General features: G+C 44.4%; 1 protein-coding gene across 2 annotated transcripts in view; it reads left to right on the top strand.

Moving 5' to 3' along the window:
- Positions 1-598: 598 nt before the first annotated feature.
- RUNDC3B (RUN domain containing 3B) overlaps positions 599-20410 on the top strand; it is a 318511-nt gene continuing 298699 nt past the window's right edge. The window contains exon 1 of one of the 2 annotated variants that reach the window (XM_073629675.1): positions 599-980. In XM_073629675.1, coding sequence (XP_073485776.1) covers positions 898-980 — 83 coding nt within the window. In that variant the 5' untranslated portion in view covers positions 599-897. The remainder of the gene's footprint in view (positions 981-20410) is intronic. The other variant, XM_073629676.1, reaches the window with a different exon arrangement.

Raw genomic sequence — 20410 nt, 5'->3', positions numbered from 1 at the left:
ATGTCTCTCTCTGTACACCCTCCAGGTGGATGTCTCTCTCTCTGTACACCCTCCAGGTGGATGTCTCTCTCTGTACACCCTCCAGGTGGATGTCTCTCTCTCTGTACACCCTCCAGGTGGATGTCTCTCTCTCTGTACACCCTCCAGGTGGATGTCTCTCTCTGTACACCCTCCAGGTGGATGTCTCTCTCTGTACACCCTCCAGGTGGATGTCTCTCTCTCTCTGTACACCCTCCAGGTGGATGTCTCTCTCTGTACACCCTCCAGGTGGATGTCTCTCTCTGTACACCCTCCAGGTGAATGTCTCTCTCTCTGTACACCCTCCAGGTGGATGTCTCTCTCTGTACACCCTCCAGGTGGATGTCTCTCTCTCTGTACACCCTCCAGGTGGATGTCTCTCTCTCTGTACACCCTCCAGGTGGATGTCTCTCTCTCTGTACACCCTCCAGGTGGATGTCTCCCTCTGTACACCCTCCAGGTGGATGTGTCTCTCTGTACACCCTCCAGGTGGATGTCTCTCTCTGTACACCCTCCAGGTGGATGTGTGGGGTGCAGTCAGCTGACATTGTGCCCCCAGCACAGGCCGGACACTGATAGCGGAGGCAGTCGCTCTCACTTCCGCTCAGTCACATGAGATCAGTCCGCTCTCCTCCATCCATCGCTCTGCTGTACGGAGCTCACACATCGCCCCCCGGTCTGTACCCGTCCCCCGGTCCGGGCTCTGTGTACACCCGGTCCGGGCTCTGTGTACACCCGGTCCGGGCTCTCCGTACACCCGGTGGGGGGGATGATCCTGCGGGGACCGGAGTGAGATCAGACAGGAGGAGGGGGAGGCGCTGTATGGAGATCTGATCATCAGCCCGGACTGTCATCACTTCTCCGGAGACAAAGGAGGAGATGGCAGCGCTCAGCCTGTCCAGGAAGAAGAACTCCTCCAGGAATGCCGGGGTGGAGAGGAAGAACCTCATCACTGTGTGCAGGTGAGACCGCACCGACCAATCACATGCCGCCTCTCTGCGGCTCAGCTCAGCCAGGGCACTGCTAGCTGATCACTGATTGGCTGCTGCCAGCTACCGGGCTTTGTTATGGTTGCTGAAAAGGAACGTGTCGCCTGTGTGGAAAGGCTGTGATGGATGCTGTCATACCCTTACTACAGCTAAGCCTGGGGTTTAGGAATGGCTGCTTCTATCAGCGCCTTTTCACACAGGTGTATTGCTGGGTGACAGTACCTGGAAGAAATGGGGCATGCAACTTTATACAGGCTGAGCTCCATATCATGGAGGGGGATGAGAGGGGGCTGAGTGTGCGACAACTAAGTTCCAGCATTCAGAATTCTAGAATGGGGATAGGTGATTGGTTGCTACGGATTACGGCTTGCCACTGGAGGGTTTTTTCATTGGTCTGAAATCAATGTATACTGGGGGAGAGGCAGTGTGCTGAACATGGGTCACTATGAGAGTGGGGGTGTCAGATGTGTAGAGGGTAATGGCACGTCTACTGACATCACAAGGTGTATGGTGGTCAGTCTCCATCACAAGGTGTATGGTGGTCAGTCTCCATCACAAGGTGTATGGTGGTCAGTCTCCATCACAAGGCGTATGGTGGTCAGTCTCCATCACAAGGCGTATGGTGGTCAGTCTCCATCACAAGGTGTATGGTGGTCAGTCTCCGTCACGAGGCGTATGGCGGTCAGTCTGCATCACGAGGCGTATGGTGGTCAGTCTCCATCACGAGGCGTATGGTGGTCAGTCTCCATCACAATGGGTATGGTGGTCAGTCTCCATCACAATGGGTATGGTGGTCAGTCTCCATCACAATGGGTATGGTGGTCAGTCTCCATCACGAGGCGTATGGTGGTCAGTCTCCATCACAAGGCGTATGGTGGTCAGTCTCCATCACGAGGCGTATGGTGGTCAGTCTCCATCACAAGGCGTATGGTGGTCAGTCTCCATCACAAGGCGTATGGTGGTCAGTCTCCATCACAAGGCGTATGGTGGTCAGTCTCCATCACAAGGCGTATGGTGGTCAGTCTCCATCACAAGGCGTATGGTGGTCAGTCTCCATCACAAGGCGTATGGTGGTCAGTCTCCATCACAAGGCGTATGGTGGTCAGTCTCCATCACAAGGCGTATGGTGGTCAGTCTCCATCACAAGGCGTATGGTGGTCAGTCTCCATCACAAGGCGTATGGTGGTCAGTCTCCATCACAAGGTGTATGGTGATCTGGATGTTTACGATGTGCCAAGACTCTGCAGTGTAATCTATATCAGACCGGCTGCAGTGCGTTTTGTAGGAAGTGTTTTGTTTCTATGAGACTATCTACAGGACGTTCCATACATCTAGATCTTACCTGTCATTAGCAGCTGGCGGTATGTGGGATAGGCAGAGGATTGGTTGTTATGGGTTTCTGCACTGTTACATTGCATGTTGTCTTAATCTTGTAGTTTCATCATAGCTGTGATTTTTCTTTAGTATCTGAGCTAAATCTATACATAGTGCCTGTGCTGGCCTCCTGAAAATTCCTCTTCTCTGGCTGTCACTGGCCAAAATACTTGAAGCTGCTGATCCGTGTGCTGAAAGTTTGAAAAGGTTCACAAAAGTTCATTAGTGCTTGATCCGGATCAGTTATATAATGTATGTTGGAAGGACAGGCAGTTTCAGGATCGCAATGACTCTGGATAGGTTTCCATTAATGCTGGTCATACAGGATCTGTGTGTGTGTGTGTATATATATATATTTGATCAGGAGGTTTACTGTATACAGTGGGCCTGTATAGAAGATCGTATATCAATCCTCAAGACTACGCTGTGCCCCTCTATGCTATGGGCACAACATACACACCAGGTGCTTAAAGTATAACTAAAGGCAAAACTTTTTTTTTTTTTTTTAGTTTAGGATATAATGGAGAGGGATTAGATCACCTATTAGTTTTTAAAAACAAACAGTTTTCATTGCTGTCTGTGTCTCCAATACAGAGGATTATCAATATTATTATTATTATTATTATTATACAAGATTTATATAGCGCCAACTGTTTACGCAGCGCTTTACAATGTATAAGGGAGACAACACAATTACAGTACAGTTCAATACAAAAGGTACAGGAGGGCCCGGCTCGTAAAGCTTACATTCTAAGGGAGGGGGTGGTGGTACAAAAGGTAATAGATGTGGGGAATGATTTGATGGGGGTGGCTCGGGGACAGTTGTTATGTGGGTGTGGGGTAGGCTTCCCTGAATAAATGAGTTTTCAGGGATCTCCTAAAGGTGTACAGGGTAGGGGCTGATCGGACATACTGGGGCAGGGAGTTCCAGAGGATGGGAGAGGCTCTGGAGAAGTCCTGAAGGTTTACTATTATCATTAAAAGTAAAAGAAAATCCCAAATTTTGGGTTGTCCCCAGAAAAGTAATAGAGGGGAAATCTTCCAATGGGGACAGTTCTGGTGACCTGGGGGGGTCCCCAAGGAATTCCTTTAATTTGCAGGGATTTTCTCTCACTTCCTGTTTATCTATGGGACAGGAAGTAAAGGAAAGTTTCCCTATTGGGACGCACTGGCAAAAAAAATCTGACAGGGGTTATAACCTTCCCTTAGGCTCGATTTACATCTATGCATGTTGCTTTTGAGCTTTTCTGCAGTGCTTTTTGCTGTGCTTTCCACTGTTTTTTTTTTTTTACCGTGATTTGTATTATTTTTTAATGCTTTTTTTTTTTTTTTTTTTTCTATAATTTGTTGTTGGGCAGATTTAAAAATGCAAATCGCAGTAAAAACGCACTACATACTTTTCTGCAGCTTCTCCATTGAAGTCTATTGAACCAAAGAAACAAACCGTTTTGCGTTTAAAAAAGTCCCCGTCCCTTTCCAAAAACAGAGGCACAAAAATGCATTGCTGTGAACGTGTTCCATAGGAACCCATGCTAAAAAAAAAAAATATCCTGCGTTTCTGCAAAAAGCATGAAAAAAACACATTGGTGTGAATGGAGCCTCACTCTATCCAAAATGAAAATAAATAAATAAATAAATTGGCCTTAGTTCTACTTTTTTTTTTTTTTTTTAAACAATAGATTTTTATTGAAGGGATTTTATTAACAATACAGATTGACATTGTCACGATAATTATTGTGACTAACTTCTTTGTAATAGTTCTTAAGAATATTCTTATACAAATACAGTAATTGATAGTCTGTACCAGCCTACTTTAACAACATCCAAGTATGTATTTGGCCAACAATCATCTGTGTCCAGGCCCGGTCACATTAAAAAAAAAAAAAATATATATATGTATGTATGTATGTGTGTGTGTGTGTATATATATATATATATATATATATATATATATATATATATATATATATATATATATATATATATATATAATCCTGTGTTTCGCAAGCGACATTTTCATACATAGTTGCCTCCGACAGTTGCATTTACTTTTTTTTTGGGGTGCTATTTTTTTTAACTGCTTGGGTAGAACTTTATTTTTTTACATTTTATACAATTTTTTATTTTATTTTATTGTATAGGGGACAGAAAGTCCCCTATGTGATATAAAATTGTTAAAACCGATTCTCTATAATAAGACGTGTCTCACCTGCCTTCCAAGAGCGCAGACTTGCAAGTGAAAAGCAAGCTCAAGGACCCCACTGGAGTCCCAGACAACAATAGGCCTAGGTTTACATTGGATGGGTTTGAAATCGGGCGAAACTCGCACAATTTCAAGCTGACAATGCAGTCCGACTTAGGGAGGCGATTTGACAGATATCTTTGTCGGCTCCCGCACCGATGTCTATACAAATCACCTCCTGAAGTCGTCAAAAGTAGTACAGAAACTACTTTTGGGAATCGGTGCGGTGCCACAAAGTCAGCGTCGCACCGATTCGGACGAGGCGATAGCCGGCAATAGCCGCCGATTTGGCATGCCAAATCGCTTTAATGTGCACCTAGGCTTAGGCTTTGTTCCCACCAGTGAACCATACGATTTGGTATGTCGTGATTTTGAAAATAGTGCCTGTGCCTTTTTTTGCACGTCTCTCACGCATAGGGCAGCCGATGGAAAGGATTGGGCTGCGCTAAAAGCAACGCATGGAAATGTGCGCGTTTGATCGCACCTCCTAGTGTCAATGGAGCCTTAGAACTTGGCATACAGCTATTGCTAACACAGATTTGCTGTAAACATTGCATAAACAGGAACAACATATCAAAAACAGGAACCTAAGGCAGACATACATTGTTTATAGCTTCTGAATCTCTAATAAAGAACTATACAACATATGACTAATCACAAGGCTGAAAGTCATCTGATTTTTTTTTTTTCTTTCATTACTCATAAAGCAGTATTAAACCCCAAAGCAAACATTTCTTATATTGCAGATTACCAATTTATGGATGTGATGGCTGCATTAGCTTGCGTTCTTCTATTTTCATCTGGTGATCTGCACAGTAAGTGACGGTACACACAGGGCGGCTTCAAAGTCGCTCGACTCTCCGACTCTGAAGCGCCCCGTACAGCGCGACTTCAGTGCGGCTGTATAGAAGTCAGTGCAAGCCGCTCCGAAGTCGCCCCAAAGTAGTACAGAAAGTTTTTTCTAAGTTGGAGTGACTTGAGTCGCTCCTATTAGAACGGTTCCATTGTACTGAATGGAGCGCGACTTGTCAGGCTGAGGAGTCTCCTGACAGGTCGCCCCTGTGTGATCCGGCACTAAGTCTGTTGTTTTTCAAAAGAACAAGCTCTCTTATGCCCCGTACACACGGTCGGATTTTCCGATGGAAAATGTCCGATCGGAGCGTGTTGTCGGAAATTCCGACCGTGTGTAGGCTCCATCGGACATTTTCCATCGGATTTTCCGACACACAAAGTTGGAGAGCAGGAGATAAAATTTTCCGACAACAAAATCCGTTGTCGGAAATTCCGATCGTGTGTACACAAATCCGACGCACAAAGTGCCACGCATGCTCAGAATAAATAAAGAGATGAAAGCTATTGGCCACTGCCCCGTTTAAAGTCCCGGCGTACATGTTTTACGTCACCGCGTTTAGAACGATCGGATTTTCCGACAACTTTGTGTGACCGTGTGTATGCAAGACAAGTTTGAGCCAACATCCGTCAGAAAAAATCCTAGGATTTTGTTGTCGGAATGTCCGAACAAAGTCCGACCGTGTGTACGGGGCATTACAGATGTTGCAGTTAAAGGGTTGAAATAAACCATTTACCACTGACAGGGGTGCTTACAATGATCAGCTTTTATTTATGTACAACCTTTATCCCCCAAAAATCTGTTTGCAGTAACCACTTACAAGTCTTAGCTGAAGTTTGGCTTCAGTTTGTTAGTATATTTAAATCTGTTAGTACATCTAACACTCCCCTCCCCCAGACTGACAATGCTGCTGTCCCAAGGTCCCTGTGCTCCTTCATCCAGAGTGGAGGCACTCTAATACAGGAGGTGTGTTACTGGCCAGATCGCCAGGTGAAAATAGAGGGGGGAAAAAGTAAAAGAAAACTAATGAAGCCACCACATCTGTTGATTGGTAAGCTGCAATTTATTACATTTTTGGTTTTAGGTTTAAAATAGTAAAAATTTTGGCTAAAATTTATCGGGGAAGAGTTTCTGCGTTGTGCCAAAAGAAAAAAAAGTGTATGCAGATCGCAAGGGCAGTGCATACACCTGCGGTGTGGGAAATGTGTGGAAAGGAACGCGATTTTCCCGCACTGCGTTCTGGTGTGAACTGCCACTTACAGGTCTGGAAAAAATACACCAAAAAAAAAAGCATTGCTGTGTTACCCCCCCCCCCCCCAATCTCTCCTTTTGTCACTTGCCCTGCTGCCGCTATCCTCGGGTGTCAGAGCAGCTACAGGTGAGGGTGTCACAGCTCATAGCAGCTTCAAATAGAATTTCTTATAATAGTATGAGCTGCAAGCCTGTCTATTGCAGAAGAGATCTAGTATGTCTTTTTTTTTTTGCAATAAAAGTTTCTTTCCATTTTGTAAACTACGTTGGAATGTTCACTGAGCTGCATGCACAGGGTCTGTAGAGCTGCACGCACCCCTCCGTCCAACTGATACAGGCGTCAAGTAGTCATCTCCAGACTGACACCACGACCCAGCTGCATTTTATCCTCCCACTGATACCAACGTAGCGGCATATTATTTTCTCCACAACACTGACGCAGCAGCATTTTTTCCTTCCAGTGACACCACCAACGCAGGGGCAATTTACCTTCCAGTGTCGCTTTCGGCACAGGGGCTTTTTTTTCCTTCCAGTGACCTCAGTGACACCGGCATGTTTTTTCCTTTCAGTGACACAACCAACACAGGGACTTTGATTTCCTTCCAGCGACACTCTCAACACAGGGGCATTTTTTACTTCCTGTGACACCACCGACACAGGGGCATTTTTTACTTCCTGCGACACCACCGACACAGGGGCATTATTTCCTCTAACTAACATCGACACCGCTGCAGTTTGTGTTTTTTTTTTTTTCCCCACGACACTGACTGAGGCCCTTTTTTTTTTTTTTTCTTTTAGTGACACCATTAACACAGGACGGACGTAGCTGGTGAGGGAGCTCAGAGGGTTGCATTGATGAAAGAGAGTTGAGCATCGCAGACTTTAGTTCTGCTTTAAGTTGTAGAGAGGTGTTGGAGATAGAAAATATTTTAGATTTATAACACAGTTTTGTTCCACTGTAGGGACAGAGTTGGAATCTCCCTTTTTCCTGCATTTGCCCGGTCAGCAACCTTTACGTTACTTTATACATACAGTAGTATGTTTCCTAACAGGTCGCTTTTTCTCATACAACATCATGATGCTAATAGAACTGGCTTTGTGCGGGGAAAAAAAAAAAAAAGTGTATGAAACTGCTGATGAGTAGCTGGATTTGAGGAAGTGACCCGTTGTCATAAAATGAAATCAGGAGTTTAATAAAGGGTTTTATTTTAATGTTCTTGTACTTGACCTTGCTCCTGTCTGGCTCCGTACTCCTCCACTTCAGAGTATTCTGAATAGGTGAATAAAAGATAAGTGCCCTCTTCTTCCAACCTAGACTAGGCCACCCTCGCCCACCCTCCTCCTACACAGATACATACTCATCTCAAGTAAGCAGAGATTTTTTTCTCAGAGAATCAGTGTAGGATCCTCCTAGCAACCCTAAATTACACTGACCATAGGACGGTCTTAACCACTTGCGGACCACCCGCTGCAGATGTACTGCGGTAAGGTGGCTCAGCTGCGCAAATCGCCATACCGGTACGGCGATCCGTGCACTAGCTTTCGTGGGCGCACTCACGCTCCGATTGCCCAACGCGGGAGCCAATCAGCGGGTCCGGCAGACTCGATGTCCGCCTGCGATCGTTTTCTCCAGAGACTGAACGGGGATCTGCCAAAGTAAACAAGATCTCTGTTCTGTCAGGGGATAACACTGAGATCTGTCTTCCTGATAAGCAAGAGGACGGATCTGTGTGTTTCCCCCAGTCACACAGTCCCCCATACAGTTAGCAATCACAAACAGGGAACACGGTTAACCTTTTGATCGCCCCTGATGTTAACCCTTTCGCTGCCAGTGTCATTAGTACAATGTCGGTGCATATTTTTAGCACTGATCACTGTAATAATGTCACTGGTGTGTCAAAAATGTCAGCTAGGTGTCTGATCTGTCCACCGCTGATCGCCGCCATTAATAGTAAAAAAAAAAAATAATAATAATAAAAATGCCTTAAATCTATCCCCTATTTTGTAGACGCTATAACTTTTGTGCAAACCAATCAATATACGTTTATGGGGATTTTCTGTTTACCAAAAATAAGTAGAAGAATTCATATTGGCCTAAACCGATGAATACATTTGTTTTTTTATATATTTTTTTTGGCTATGTATTCTAGCAGAAAGAAAAAAAAAAAAAAAAATATATATATATATATATATATATATATATATATATATATATATATATATATATATAAAAATTATATATAAAAATTATATATTTTTTCAAAATTGGCGGTCTTTTTTTGTTTATAGCGCAAAAAATAAAAACCGCAGAGGTGATCAAATACCGCAAAAAGAAAGCTCTATTTGTGGGAAAAGAAGACGTCACTTTTAATTGGGTACAGCGTCGCACACCCACGCAATTGTCAGTTAAAATAACGCAAAAAATGGCCTGGTTATTAAGGGGGTAAATCCTTCCGGGGCTGAGGAATATTGTTAAATACCAGGAGTGCATTATTGCATTGTTAAGGAGTGTGCTGCGTACAGGGTGCAGCATTCAGGAGTGTGCGCCGTACAGAATGCAGTGTTCAGGAGTGCATTGTGTACAGGATGTTCATTCTGTACATAGGCAGAAAGGCGATCTGCCAAAGTAAACAAGGTAGATTTCTGTTCTGTCCGTAGGGGAGGCATGGATCCTGTTTTCCTGCAAAGCAGGGACATGTATCCATGCCTTCCCCTAGTAAAGGCACCTCCCCCACAAGTAGAAAACACATTTTAGGTGTTCTGATGTTAACCCCTTCCCAGCCAGTGTCATTAGTACAGTGACAGTGCATATTTTTTAGCCCTGATTAGTGTCACTGGTCTCCAAAAAAAAGTATCAATTAGTGCCCAGTTTGTCCGCCGCAATGTCGCAGTTCTGCTATAAGTTGCTGATCTCTGCCATTACTAGTAAAAATAAATAAAAAAATCATAAAAATATCCCATAGTTTGAATATGAATGTGAGTTAGGGACCTTAGATTGTAAGCTCCTTGAGGGTAGGGACCGATGTGAATATGCAATGTATATGTAAAGTGCTGCGTAAATTGACGGTGCTATATAAGTACCATAAATAACAATAATAATAGTTTGCAGACGCTATAACTTTTGCGCAAACCAATCTATATACGCTTTTTGGGATTTTTTTTTACCAAAAATATGTAACAATATACATATTGGCCTAAACTGATGAAGAAATTCGTTTTTTTTTTACATTTTTTTTTACATTTTTTTTTTAATTGGATATGTTTTATAGCAGAAAGTAAAAAATATATATTTTTTTCAAAATTGTCAGTCTTTTTTTGTTCATAGCACAAGAAATTGAAAACGCAGAGGTGATCAAATACCAGCAAAAGAAAGCTCTATTTGTGGGGAAAAAAGGACATCAATTGTTGTTGAGTACAGCGTCGCACTGCCGCACAATTGTCTGTAAAAATAACGTATTGCTGTATCGCAAAAAATGGCCTGGTCAGGAAGGGAAGTAAATCTTCCGGAAGTCAAGTTCACTTATCCATTAATCACCTGTTCAGAATACTTAGAAGTGAAGGAGTACAGAGCCAGGTCCAAACAAACAGCAGAACTGCGGCTTTTGGGCAAGATAATTGTGGAGGGGAGGGGAGGGCGCGTTATGTTAGGTCAGGGGAAAGCGACAAAAACAGGACGAATGCACTTTGTTTTGAAGTGCACTTAGGCTTCATTCACATGGACTCTGAGGCCTGTCCAGCATGAATGGGTCATTTGTTTATATGGCTGGAGTCCTCTGGTGCAGCTTATATTACTGAATGGAGATGCATCAGCTTTATGGACACAGCCGCATGTCTTCATTTGACAGGCATGCAAGGTCAGGTGTGGGCCCCCCAAACGCACATCATGTAGCTATGGAAAGCCCATTGTACCTGTCAAGTTAAAATCCATATATTTTTGCTAGAAAATTACTTAGAACCCCCAAACATTATATATATAATGTATATTTTTAGCAGAGACCCTAGGGCAGTGATGGCAAACCTCGGCACCCCAGATGATTTGGAACTACATTTCCCATGATGCTCCCCATGAACTACACTTCAGAGTACATGAGCATCATGGGAAATATAGTTCCAAAACATCTGGGGTGCCGAGGTTTGCCATCACTGCCCTAGGGAATAAAATGGTGATCGTTACAATATTTTATGTCACATGGTATTTTTGCGCTGCGTTCTTTCAAACCCATTCTTTTGGGGAAAAAAAGACACTTTCATGAATTAAAAAAACAAAAACAAAAAAAACAAAAAAAAAAGCTTAAAAAACAAAAAACGAAATGGTAAAGCTAGCCCAGTTTTTTTTGTATAATGTGAAAGATAATATAACGCCGAGTAAATAGATACGTAACATGCCATGCTTTGAAAATGAAATTGCACACACTCTGAGAGCTGATTGGAGGGAAGGGACCCACACACCCTTCACACAGCACACATCACACAGGAACAGAGCTGAGATTGTCAAAACACAGGCTGTGTTCTGGAGCTCCCTCCCCTGTCACTTTTTTTTTCTCTTGGTGTTGGGAAAACTTGTCAGAAATGATTCATGATGATAGCAGAGGAACGAAGCCGCAGACAGAAATTACACTCAGGGCTCTTAATTGAGACAAGCACACACTGTAGAGCAGGGGTCTCCAAACTTTCTAAAGAAAGGGCCGGTTCACTGTCCTTCAGACTTTAGAAGGGCCGGATGTGGCCAGTGGAAGTAGAAAATGCCCCAGTGCCAGTGGGAGCAAAAAAAAGGCATAGTGCCTGTAGTCAGTAGAAGGAGGAATAGTGCCCCATCATTGGTGTTAGTGGGAGGAATGGTGCCTAATTGTTTATATCAGTGGGAGAAATTATGCCCCATTGCTGGTGTGGTTCCCCACTATTGGTGTCAGTGGGAGGAATGGTGCCCATTTGTTGGTGTCAGTGGCAGGAATGGTGCCCCCTTGTTGGTGTCAGTGGGAGGAATAGTGCCCCTTTGTTGGTGTCAGTCGGAGGGATAATGCCTCCTTGTTGGTGTCAGTGGGAGGAATAGTGCCTCTTTGTTGGTGTCAGTGGGAGGAATAGTGCCTCTTTGTTGGTGTCAGTGGGAGGAATAGTGCCTCTTTGTTGGTGTCAGTGGGAGGAATAGTGCCTCTTTGTTGGTGTCAGTGGGAGGAATAGTGCCTCTTTGTTGGTGTCAGTGGGAGGAATAGTGCCTCCTTGTTGGTGTCAGTGAGAGGAATAGTGCCCCTTTGTTGGTGTCAATGGGAGGAATAGTGCCCCTTTGTTGGTGTCAGTGGGATAAATGGTGCCTCCTTATTGGTGTCAGTGGGAAGAATAGTGCCCCAAGGGCCGGATGAAGGCAAGCAAAGGGCCGCAGTTTGGAGACCACTGCTATAGAGGGATATGTTTAGTTCATATTGCATGTCTGAGGTTTGCAACCACTTTAAATAATGTTAAAATACAAGCATTGTAACACTTGCATGAGCAGGCCCAGAGTCTTCTGGCTGGTTTAGTATCATGGAAGTTTCCTCAGCCATGGGGGTGATGGGCCTTCCTGTTGGACTGGGCAGAGCTCACATGATGAAGTGTGAGTGCTGCTCAGTCCTCTAGTATACCCTGTTTCCCCGAAAATAAGACCTAGCGTAATTGTCGGTGATGGCTGCAAAATAAGCCCTACCCCCCCCAAATAAGCCCTAGTTAAAGTCCTTGTAGGTCTTATTTTCAGGGTAGGGCTTATTTTCAGGGAAACAGGGTAGGGCTTATTTGGGGGGTAGGGCTTATATTGCAGCCATCACTGACAATCACGCTAGGTCTTATTTTCGGGGAAACAGGGTAGTAAACACCAGCTGCATGATGATGCACCTCCAGGGGGGTTGGCAACGATGGGTTGGGCTCACAGGAAGTGGGCAGAATGATGTGCCTGTCGCCATTTTGTGTCATAACATGAGAAAATTGACATTTGTAGTTTCTACAAGCAAAACAGAATATTCACGGCCTCTCTCCGTATTAAGGATGTTGTGTGATCACCAATATTGTATGTTTTATAGTATTACTTGGAGTAAAGTTTCTCCTTGAACTGCTGCTGCTTAGAATGTTTTTTTTATTTTATTCATCTACCAGAATTCGTTCCAAACTGTTGCTTAGCAAATCCATTTTTTTGGGTCAGCGATTCTCTGGAGTTTAGTAACCTGCTGTAATATCTAGCATTATGAATTCAAATATTAATATTAAGTTCTGTTGGCTTTTTGCATGGTGGATGAAAGTATGGGGGCCACTCTGACTAGGCGCAGGCTCCCCACGCTGACTTGCTTAGAAAGGCGCAGGCTCCCCGACCTGACTTGCTTAGAAAGGTGCAGGTTCCCTGCCCTGACTTGTTTAGAAAGACGCAGGATCCCTGCGCTGACTTGTTTAGAAAGGCGCAGGATCCCCGCCCTGACTTGTTTAGAAAGGCGCAGGCTCCCCGCCCTGACTTGTTTAGAAAGGCGCAGGCTCCCCGCGCTGACTTGTTTAGAAAGGCGCAGGCTCCCCGCGCTGACTTGCTTAGAAAGGCGCAGGCTCCCCGCCCTGACCTGCTTAGAAAGGTGCAGGTTCCCCGCCCTGACTTGTTTAGAAAGACGCAGGATCCCCGCGCTGACTTGTTTAGAAAGGCGCAGGATCCCCGCGCTGACTTGTTTAGAAAGGCGCAGGATCCCTGCCCTGACTTGTTTAGAAAGGCGCAGGCTCCCCGCCCTGACTTGTTTAGAAAGGCGCAGGATCCCCGCGCTGACTTGTTTTGAAAGTCGCAGGATCCCCGCGCTGACTTGTTTTGAAAGTCGCAGGATCCCCGCGCTGACTTGTTTATAAAGGCGCAGGATCCCCGCCCTGACTTGTTTAGAAAGGCGCAAGCTACCAGCGCTGACTTGTTTAGAAAGGTTATCAGAAACATTTTGCAGCTTTGAAATATTGTGCCTAATTAAACAGATGGGGGGGGGGGGTTTAAAGGAGGAGGAGGCTCTTTCCTATGATGCAGACATCATAATACCTCAGTAATAGCGTAAAAAAATAAAAATAAACTTTAAATCAGAGCGGTCTCCTGCAATAATCCATTTCGCCAGCAGACGTCCACAGTCTTGCATGTTCAGTGATAGCCAGCATCATTCAACCCACTTTGTCTGAGCCAAGGCCACCATGGGCATCATACATAACCACGCTGTATTCTGCATTCACATTGCATTACGTGAGCACTGTTAAGGGTGGCAGTAAGGGCCACCCACTTCCAGTGCTGGGGGGGGGGGCTTTAGGGAGTGTGGGAATGCCATTTGCCTGGCTTTTATGCTCATCCCCTGGCTTCATTACTTTCGGAATCACTGACCAGGTGGAAGCATGCAGATCAGGATTGTAAGTGTAATGGGCGAAAGGATATCCAAGGTTTTCTTTAATAAAAATATCCACGCTGTGTTTTTCCAGGTCTGTGTAGTGTTGAGAATACAGGTGCTCTTTAATTTTTAATGTCACACATGAGTAGATTTCAATATTCGGTGGTTTTGACAACACCGTCTTGTGAGATAATTTTAGATGACGGATGAACAATGCTTACTGAATCCCCAGCAATACGCGGCGCTGACTCATGAATACGAAGAGGACTGCAGATCCTTGCCTGGAGTGGGTGTGCGATTTATTATGGAGACCAAGTCAATCTTGTATAGGCTTTAACCACTTGCCGACCGCCGCATGTACATATACGTCGGAACAATGGCACGGCTGCGCAAATGGGCTTACCTGTATGTCCCTTTGAATTTGCCTTCGTGTGGTCGCGTGCGTGCTGCCGGCGGCGCATGCGACCCTGCCGCGAGCTCCATGAGTAGGATCGCGGGTCCCGCGGACTGGATGTCCACGGAGATACCCGCGATCGTCTCACGGAGCTGATCGGGAGCGGTGATCAGTGATGTGTCACTTGTAGCCATGCCCCCTAACAGTTAGAATCACTCCCTAGGACACACTTAACCCCTTCACTGCCAGTGTAATTTTTACAGTAATCAGTGCAATGTTATAGCACTGATCGCTGTAAAAATGACAATGGTCCCAAAAATGTGTCAAAATTGTCCGATGTGTCCGCCGTAATGTTGCAGTCACGATAAAAATTGCAGATGGCCGCCATTACTAGTAAAAAAAAAATATTAATAAATAAAACTAACCCCTATTTAGTAGACACTATAACTTTTGCGCAAACCAATCAATAAACGCTTATTTTTTTTTTTTTCCAGAAAATATGTAGAAGAATACGTATCGGCCTAAACTGAGGGGAAAAAAATAGTTTTTTTTATATTTTTTTTAGCAAAAAGTAAAAAAATTACGCGTTTTTTTTTTTTTTTTTTTTTTTTAAATGGTCTCTCTATTTTTGTTTATAGCGCAAAAAATAAAAACCGCAAAATACTACCAAAAGAAACTCTATTTGTGGGGAAAAAAAGGACGTTAATTTTGTTTGGGAGCCACGTCGCACGACCGCGCAATTGTCAGTTAAAGCGACGCAGTCTCGAATCGCAGAAAGTGCTCTGATCTTTGGCCAGCCAAATGGTCCGGGGCTTAAGTGGTTAAAAAAATGGACCTCCGCCTCCCGGTCAAGGTGCAGGATCGCAGCATGACACCTGTTGCTGTACAAGCTGAGCCGACAGTGTGCTCTGCAAACCATGTAATCTGCTCCAAGCGCTGGGGAGCTGTACAGGTAATATACATAAATTTCCTTCAACTTGACAACTTGCTAAGGACAAGTACAGCAAGGCACTCAGCAAAACACTATAGCACAGCATGGAAAATCATATGCTTGGAACATTGTTTTACCTTGTGATTGCTTCTTTGCCTTGACATCCTCTGTACAAAATGGCCAACCATTAGCTAAATCGGGTAGACCAAGAAATATTTCAGCCACAGCTGCCACAGGAATTGTTCGCAATACAAAGAAAAACCCCACAGGTAACGTCAGGAGAAATACAGTCTGCTCTGGAAAAAAAGATGGTGTGGTTGTTTTTAAGGAGCAAAATACGATGATACCTGAACAAAACAGAGCTACATGGTCAAGTTGCCAGAACGAAGCCTTTACTGTACAAGTTCCACAAAAAAGCCTGGTTACAATATGCCCAACAACACCTTGACATGCCTCATTGGCTTTTTTGTGGCATTGGCACAGTAAAGGCTTCCTTCTGGCAGCTCAACCATGTAGCTATTTTTTGTTCAAGTATCGTTGAATTGTGCTCCTTAAAAACAACCACACCGTCTTTTTGGAGAGCAGCCTGTATTTCTCCTGAGGTTTCCTGTGGATTTTTCTTTGTATGCTGAGCAATTCTTCTGACAGTTGTGGCTGCAATCTTCCTTGGTCTACCTGACCTTGGCTTGGTATCAAAAGAGCTCCTAATTTTCCACTTCTTAATAAGTGATTGAACAGTACTGACTTTCATATTCAAGGCTTTGGATATCTTTTTATATCCTTTCCCATCTTTGTAAAGTTTCATTACCTTGTTACGCAGGTCTTTTGACTGTTCTTTTCTTTCTTTTCTACCTCCTCATGGCTCAGTGTCTAGCCTGCTTAGTGCATCCATGTGAGAGCTAACAAACTCATTGACTATTTATACACAGACGCTAATTGTGATTTAAAAAGCCACAAATGTGGGAAATTAACCTTTAATTGCCATTTTAACCTGTGTGTGCCACCTTCTGTGTCTGTACCAAGGCCAAACATTCCAGGGTATGTAAACTTTTGATCAGGGCCATTTCAGTGATATTTTTTATCATTATGATTTAAAAAGGATCCAAAAAACGTTGTGATAATATATGGATTCAAGTGATTGCTATCCTTAACGCCCTGGAAGATTTGGCTGCTGAATGACCGGGCCATTTTTCGCAATTCGACACTGCGTCGCTTTAACTGACACTTGGTAATGCGAAGTTGCACCCAAACAAAATTGACGTCCTTTTTTCCCACAAATAGAGCTTTCTTTTGGTGGTATTTGATCGCCTCTGCGGTTTTTATTTTTTGCTCTATAAACAAAAAAAGAGTGACAATTTTGAAAAAAAACACAATATTTTGTACTTTTTGCTATAATAAATATCCCCATTTTTTTTTAAACAAAAGCAAATTTTTTCTCAGTTTAGGCCGATATGTATTCTTCTACATATTTTTGGTAAAAAAATCGCAATAAGCGTATATTGATTGGTTTGCGCAAAAGTTATAGCGGCTACAAAATAGGGGATAGATTTATAGCATTTTTATTATTTTTTATTTTTTTTTTTTACTAGTAATGGCGGCGATCTGCGATTTTTTTTTTTCGGGACTGCGACATTATGGCAGACACATCGGACACTTTTGACACATTTTTGGGACCACTGACATTTATACAGCGATCAGTGCTATAAAAATGGCATTGATTACTGTAAAAATGTCACTGGCATTGAAGGGGTTAACACTAGGGGGCGATCAAAGGGTTAACTGTGTTCCCTAGCACGTGTTTCTAACTGAAGAGGGAAGGGACTGACTAGAGGAAGTGACGGATCGTGGTTCCTAGCTAATAGGAACACACGACCTGTCACTCCTCTCAGAACAGAACAGTGTTTACACACACTCGCCCCTGTTCTGTCTCTTGTACTCATGATCGCTCGTGGCCGGCGGTCATTGCGATCGCCGGCCGCGAACATCGGCACCCCCCGCTGTGCAGCGCGCGCGCACCTGCTATCCCACGAGCCGACGTATAGCTACGACGGTACGCGGGATCGTGCCAACCTGCCGCAGTAAAATTACAGCGGCTGGTCGGCAAGCGGTTAAATAAAAGACAGTTTTTTTGGCATGATCAGTCATATTTTCAATATTAATGCAAAAATTTCACAATTTCTGCCAGGGTTTGCAAACTTTTGAGCATGACTGTACTTAATGCAGGCTGAAAGTTTTGCAAATACATTGTATACGCTTGCTGTACACACTGTTCTTACAAGTCGGGCCCATATATACAGTAGGGCTGGGGAAAAAATCGATTTGAATCTTGAATCGAGTTGAGAGGTCAAATCAATTCAAAATTTCAGCAAATTGATTTTTGTTAATTAATTATTTTTTCCCCAGGACCGGCGCTGACACCGCGCCGGTCCTGAGGAGCTGCGGGCAGGAGTTTTGAGGCGAGGCTGCGGCTTCAGCCTAGTCCGTGAGGCCCGACGCCTCGGACTAGGCCGAAGCCACGGCCTCGCCTAAAAACTCCTGCCCGCAGCTCCTTAGGACCGGAACGGTGTCAGTGCCGGTCCTGAGGAGCTGCGGGCAGGAGTTTTTAGTTGAGGCTGCGGCTTCGGCCTAGTCCGCAAGGCCGGACACCGCGGACTAGGCCGAAGCCGCGGCCTCGCCAAAAAACTCCTGCCCGCAGCTCCTTAGGACCGGCGCGGTGTCCAAAAAAAAAAAAAACTCGATTCGAATCATGAATCAAGTTTTTTTTTTTTTTTTTTGTTTTTTTTTTTTTTTTAAATCAGATTTTTTTTTTTTTTTTTTGAGAAAATCGCTCTAATATACAGTATAAGATCTAAATTATATTTTCTCGGCAGTCATTATGCAGGGATGCCTTTTCCCAACCTTTTTACCCCTGAGGAACCCTTGAAATAATTTTAGCTCTTGGGGAACCCATGCAGACATTAATTCATTGGGGGTCAATGGGAAAAAATACTGTTTACATCAGTGGCCAGTAGGAAGAATGTTAGGCCTCATTCACACGAGGCGGACTCCATTTCCACGGAACCCGCCTCAGTCCGCCGGCTCAGCGGGAGATCTCTCCGTTGATCTCTGCTGAGCCGGTGGATGACAGGTCCCTCTCTGCTCACTGAGCGGGGAGGGGCTTGTCAGGCGCCGCTGCTGCCTATGGAGGGATCGGATGAAAACGGTCAGCGTCCGTTTTCGTCAGATCTCACCTGATCCGATCCGCCAGCGACGGATCTGGACGTAGGGCCATCCGTCTGCTTTTAGCGGATCGGACGGGGTCGGATGTCAGCGGACATGTCTCCGCTGACATCCGTCGGTCCATAGGCTAACATGGAGCGCCCGTTCAGGTCCGCCGTCAAAACTGACAGGCGGACCTGAACGGTCCGATCGTGTGAAAGGGGCCTTACAGTAGTAGTCTAAATATCCCCCTTACAAATAGTTAAAAAGATCACTGGTGCCATGCCATGTGATATTGGCCCTGGCACTATGCAGGCACCATGAAAAGGGAGGTCAGTTGGCCACAGCTCAAAGAACCCCCTAGCAACGCCTGGAGGAACCCCAACGTTCCATGGAACCATGGTTGAGAATGGCTGCTCTAGAGGTAGCACTTGAACAACATAATATGTACTACAGTAATTCAAATCTTACACAATATATAAGTCAAAAATTGAAAACCTTTAATGCAAAATTTATGTTCAGATAAAAGTTACAATATTAGCTCAAAATGTGTACCTACTGAATTGAGTCTGTCATTTTTCTATAAAGTAAATCTTAGTAGGAGATGTGTGTTTGTATTCCATACATCAATGCAACAAGTACCTGGGATATGACATAATATCAGAAATTACAATACCGCTCACAAATACAGTATCAAAGTGACAAGCCTGCGTGGTGAAGGTAGCCGAGCCGCACATTCTTAGAATCTTTTCACGTGTCGTATAACAATGCTGTGAGCAGGCAGACTCCCGGCTCATTATATTTCAATACTAGCAACATGGTGTCAACGGCTTAAGATGTCTCACTGTAAATCTCGGTCTACAAGTGTGTGAGATGCATCATAAACAGCCTTTTTCTTGCCTTTATGTTTGTATCTCTTTTTGTTCTGGTGTCGTAAAGCAGAACTCCTGGCAAATATCAACCCCTTCACACTTTAGGGTAAAACAAATCTAAATACCTAAGCACAATTTTGCAACTTTGACATGTTAGTAAAGCTGTACATATCGCCACAACTACGTAATGTATCCAAAAAAATGTAAAAAAAAAATGTAGCTACCGTATTTATCGGCGTATAACACGCACCCCAAGTTTAGGAGGGAATTTTAAGGAAAAAAACTTACATAGAAATGCCCTCAATGCAGCCTTATCAGTGTCCATCTGCAGCCTTGCCCATCATTGCAGCCTTGCCCAGTGTCCATCTGCAGCCTTGCCCAGTGTCTTTTCAGCCTTGTGTCATTGCAGCCTTGTGTTATTGCAGCCTTGCCCAGGCAGGCTGATTATTTAAAATTGGCACCGATCTCCGCTGATTGCGAGAGGAGAGGAGCGAGCGCCGCCGACATACACAAAGCCGAGTGCACTCGGCTAGGCTCGGCTCCTCTGGGCTCCTCTCGCAGTCCCGCCCAGTCCCGCCCCTATGATGGACATAACACAGGTCCAATGGCGGGACTGGGCATGACTGTGAGAGGAGCCGAGCCTAGCTGAGTACACTCGGCTATGTGTATATCGGCGGCGCTCACTCCTTTCCCCTTAGCGGAGCAGAGATCGTCGGGATCTGCTTATAACGCGCACCCACGATTTTCCCCTGATTTTAAGGGGAAAAAAGTTCGTGTTATACGCCAATAAATACGGTATATATTTTTTGCTATTATCATAATTTACCACCAAAAAACAACCCAAAATAAATTCTCCTGCTCCAGACGATTGCAGTGATACCACATATGTGTATGTTAGTTGTTTTTGTAAACATAGTACAGCCAAGAAAGAATGGT

Source organism: Aquarana catesbeiana, linkage group LG05 (genome assembly GCF_042186555.1).
Source record: "Aquarana catesbeiana isolate 2022-GZ linkage group LG05, ASM4218655v1, whole genome shotgun sequence".
Taxonomy (NCBI): domain Eukaryota; kingdom Metazoa; phylum Chordata; class Amphibia; order Anura; family Ranidae; genus Aquarana; species Aquarana catesbeiana.
This window is presented reverse-complemented; position numbering and strand designations above follow the sequence as displayed.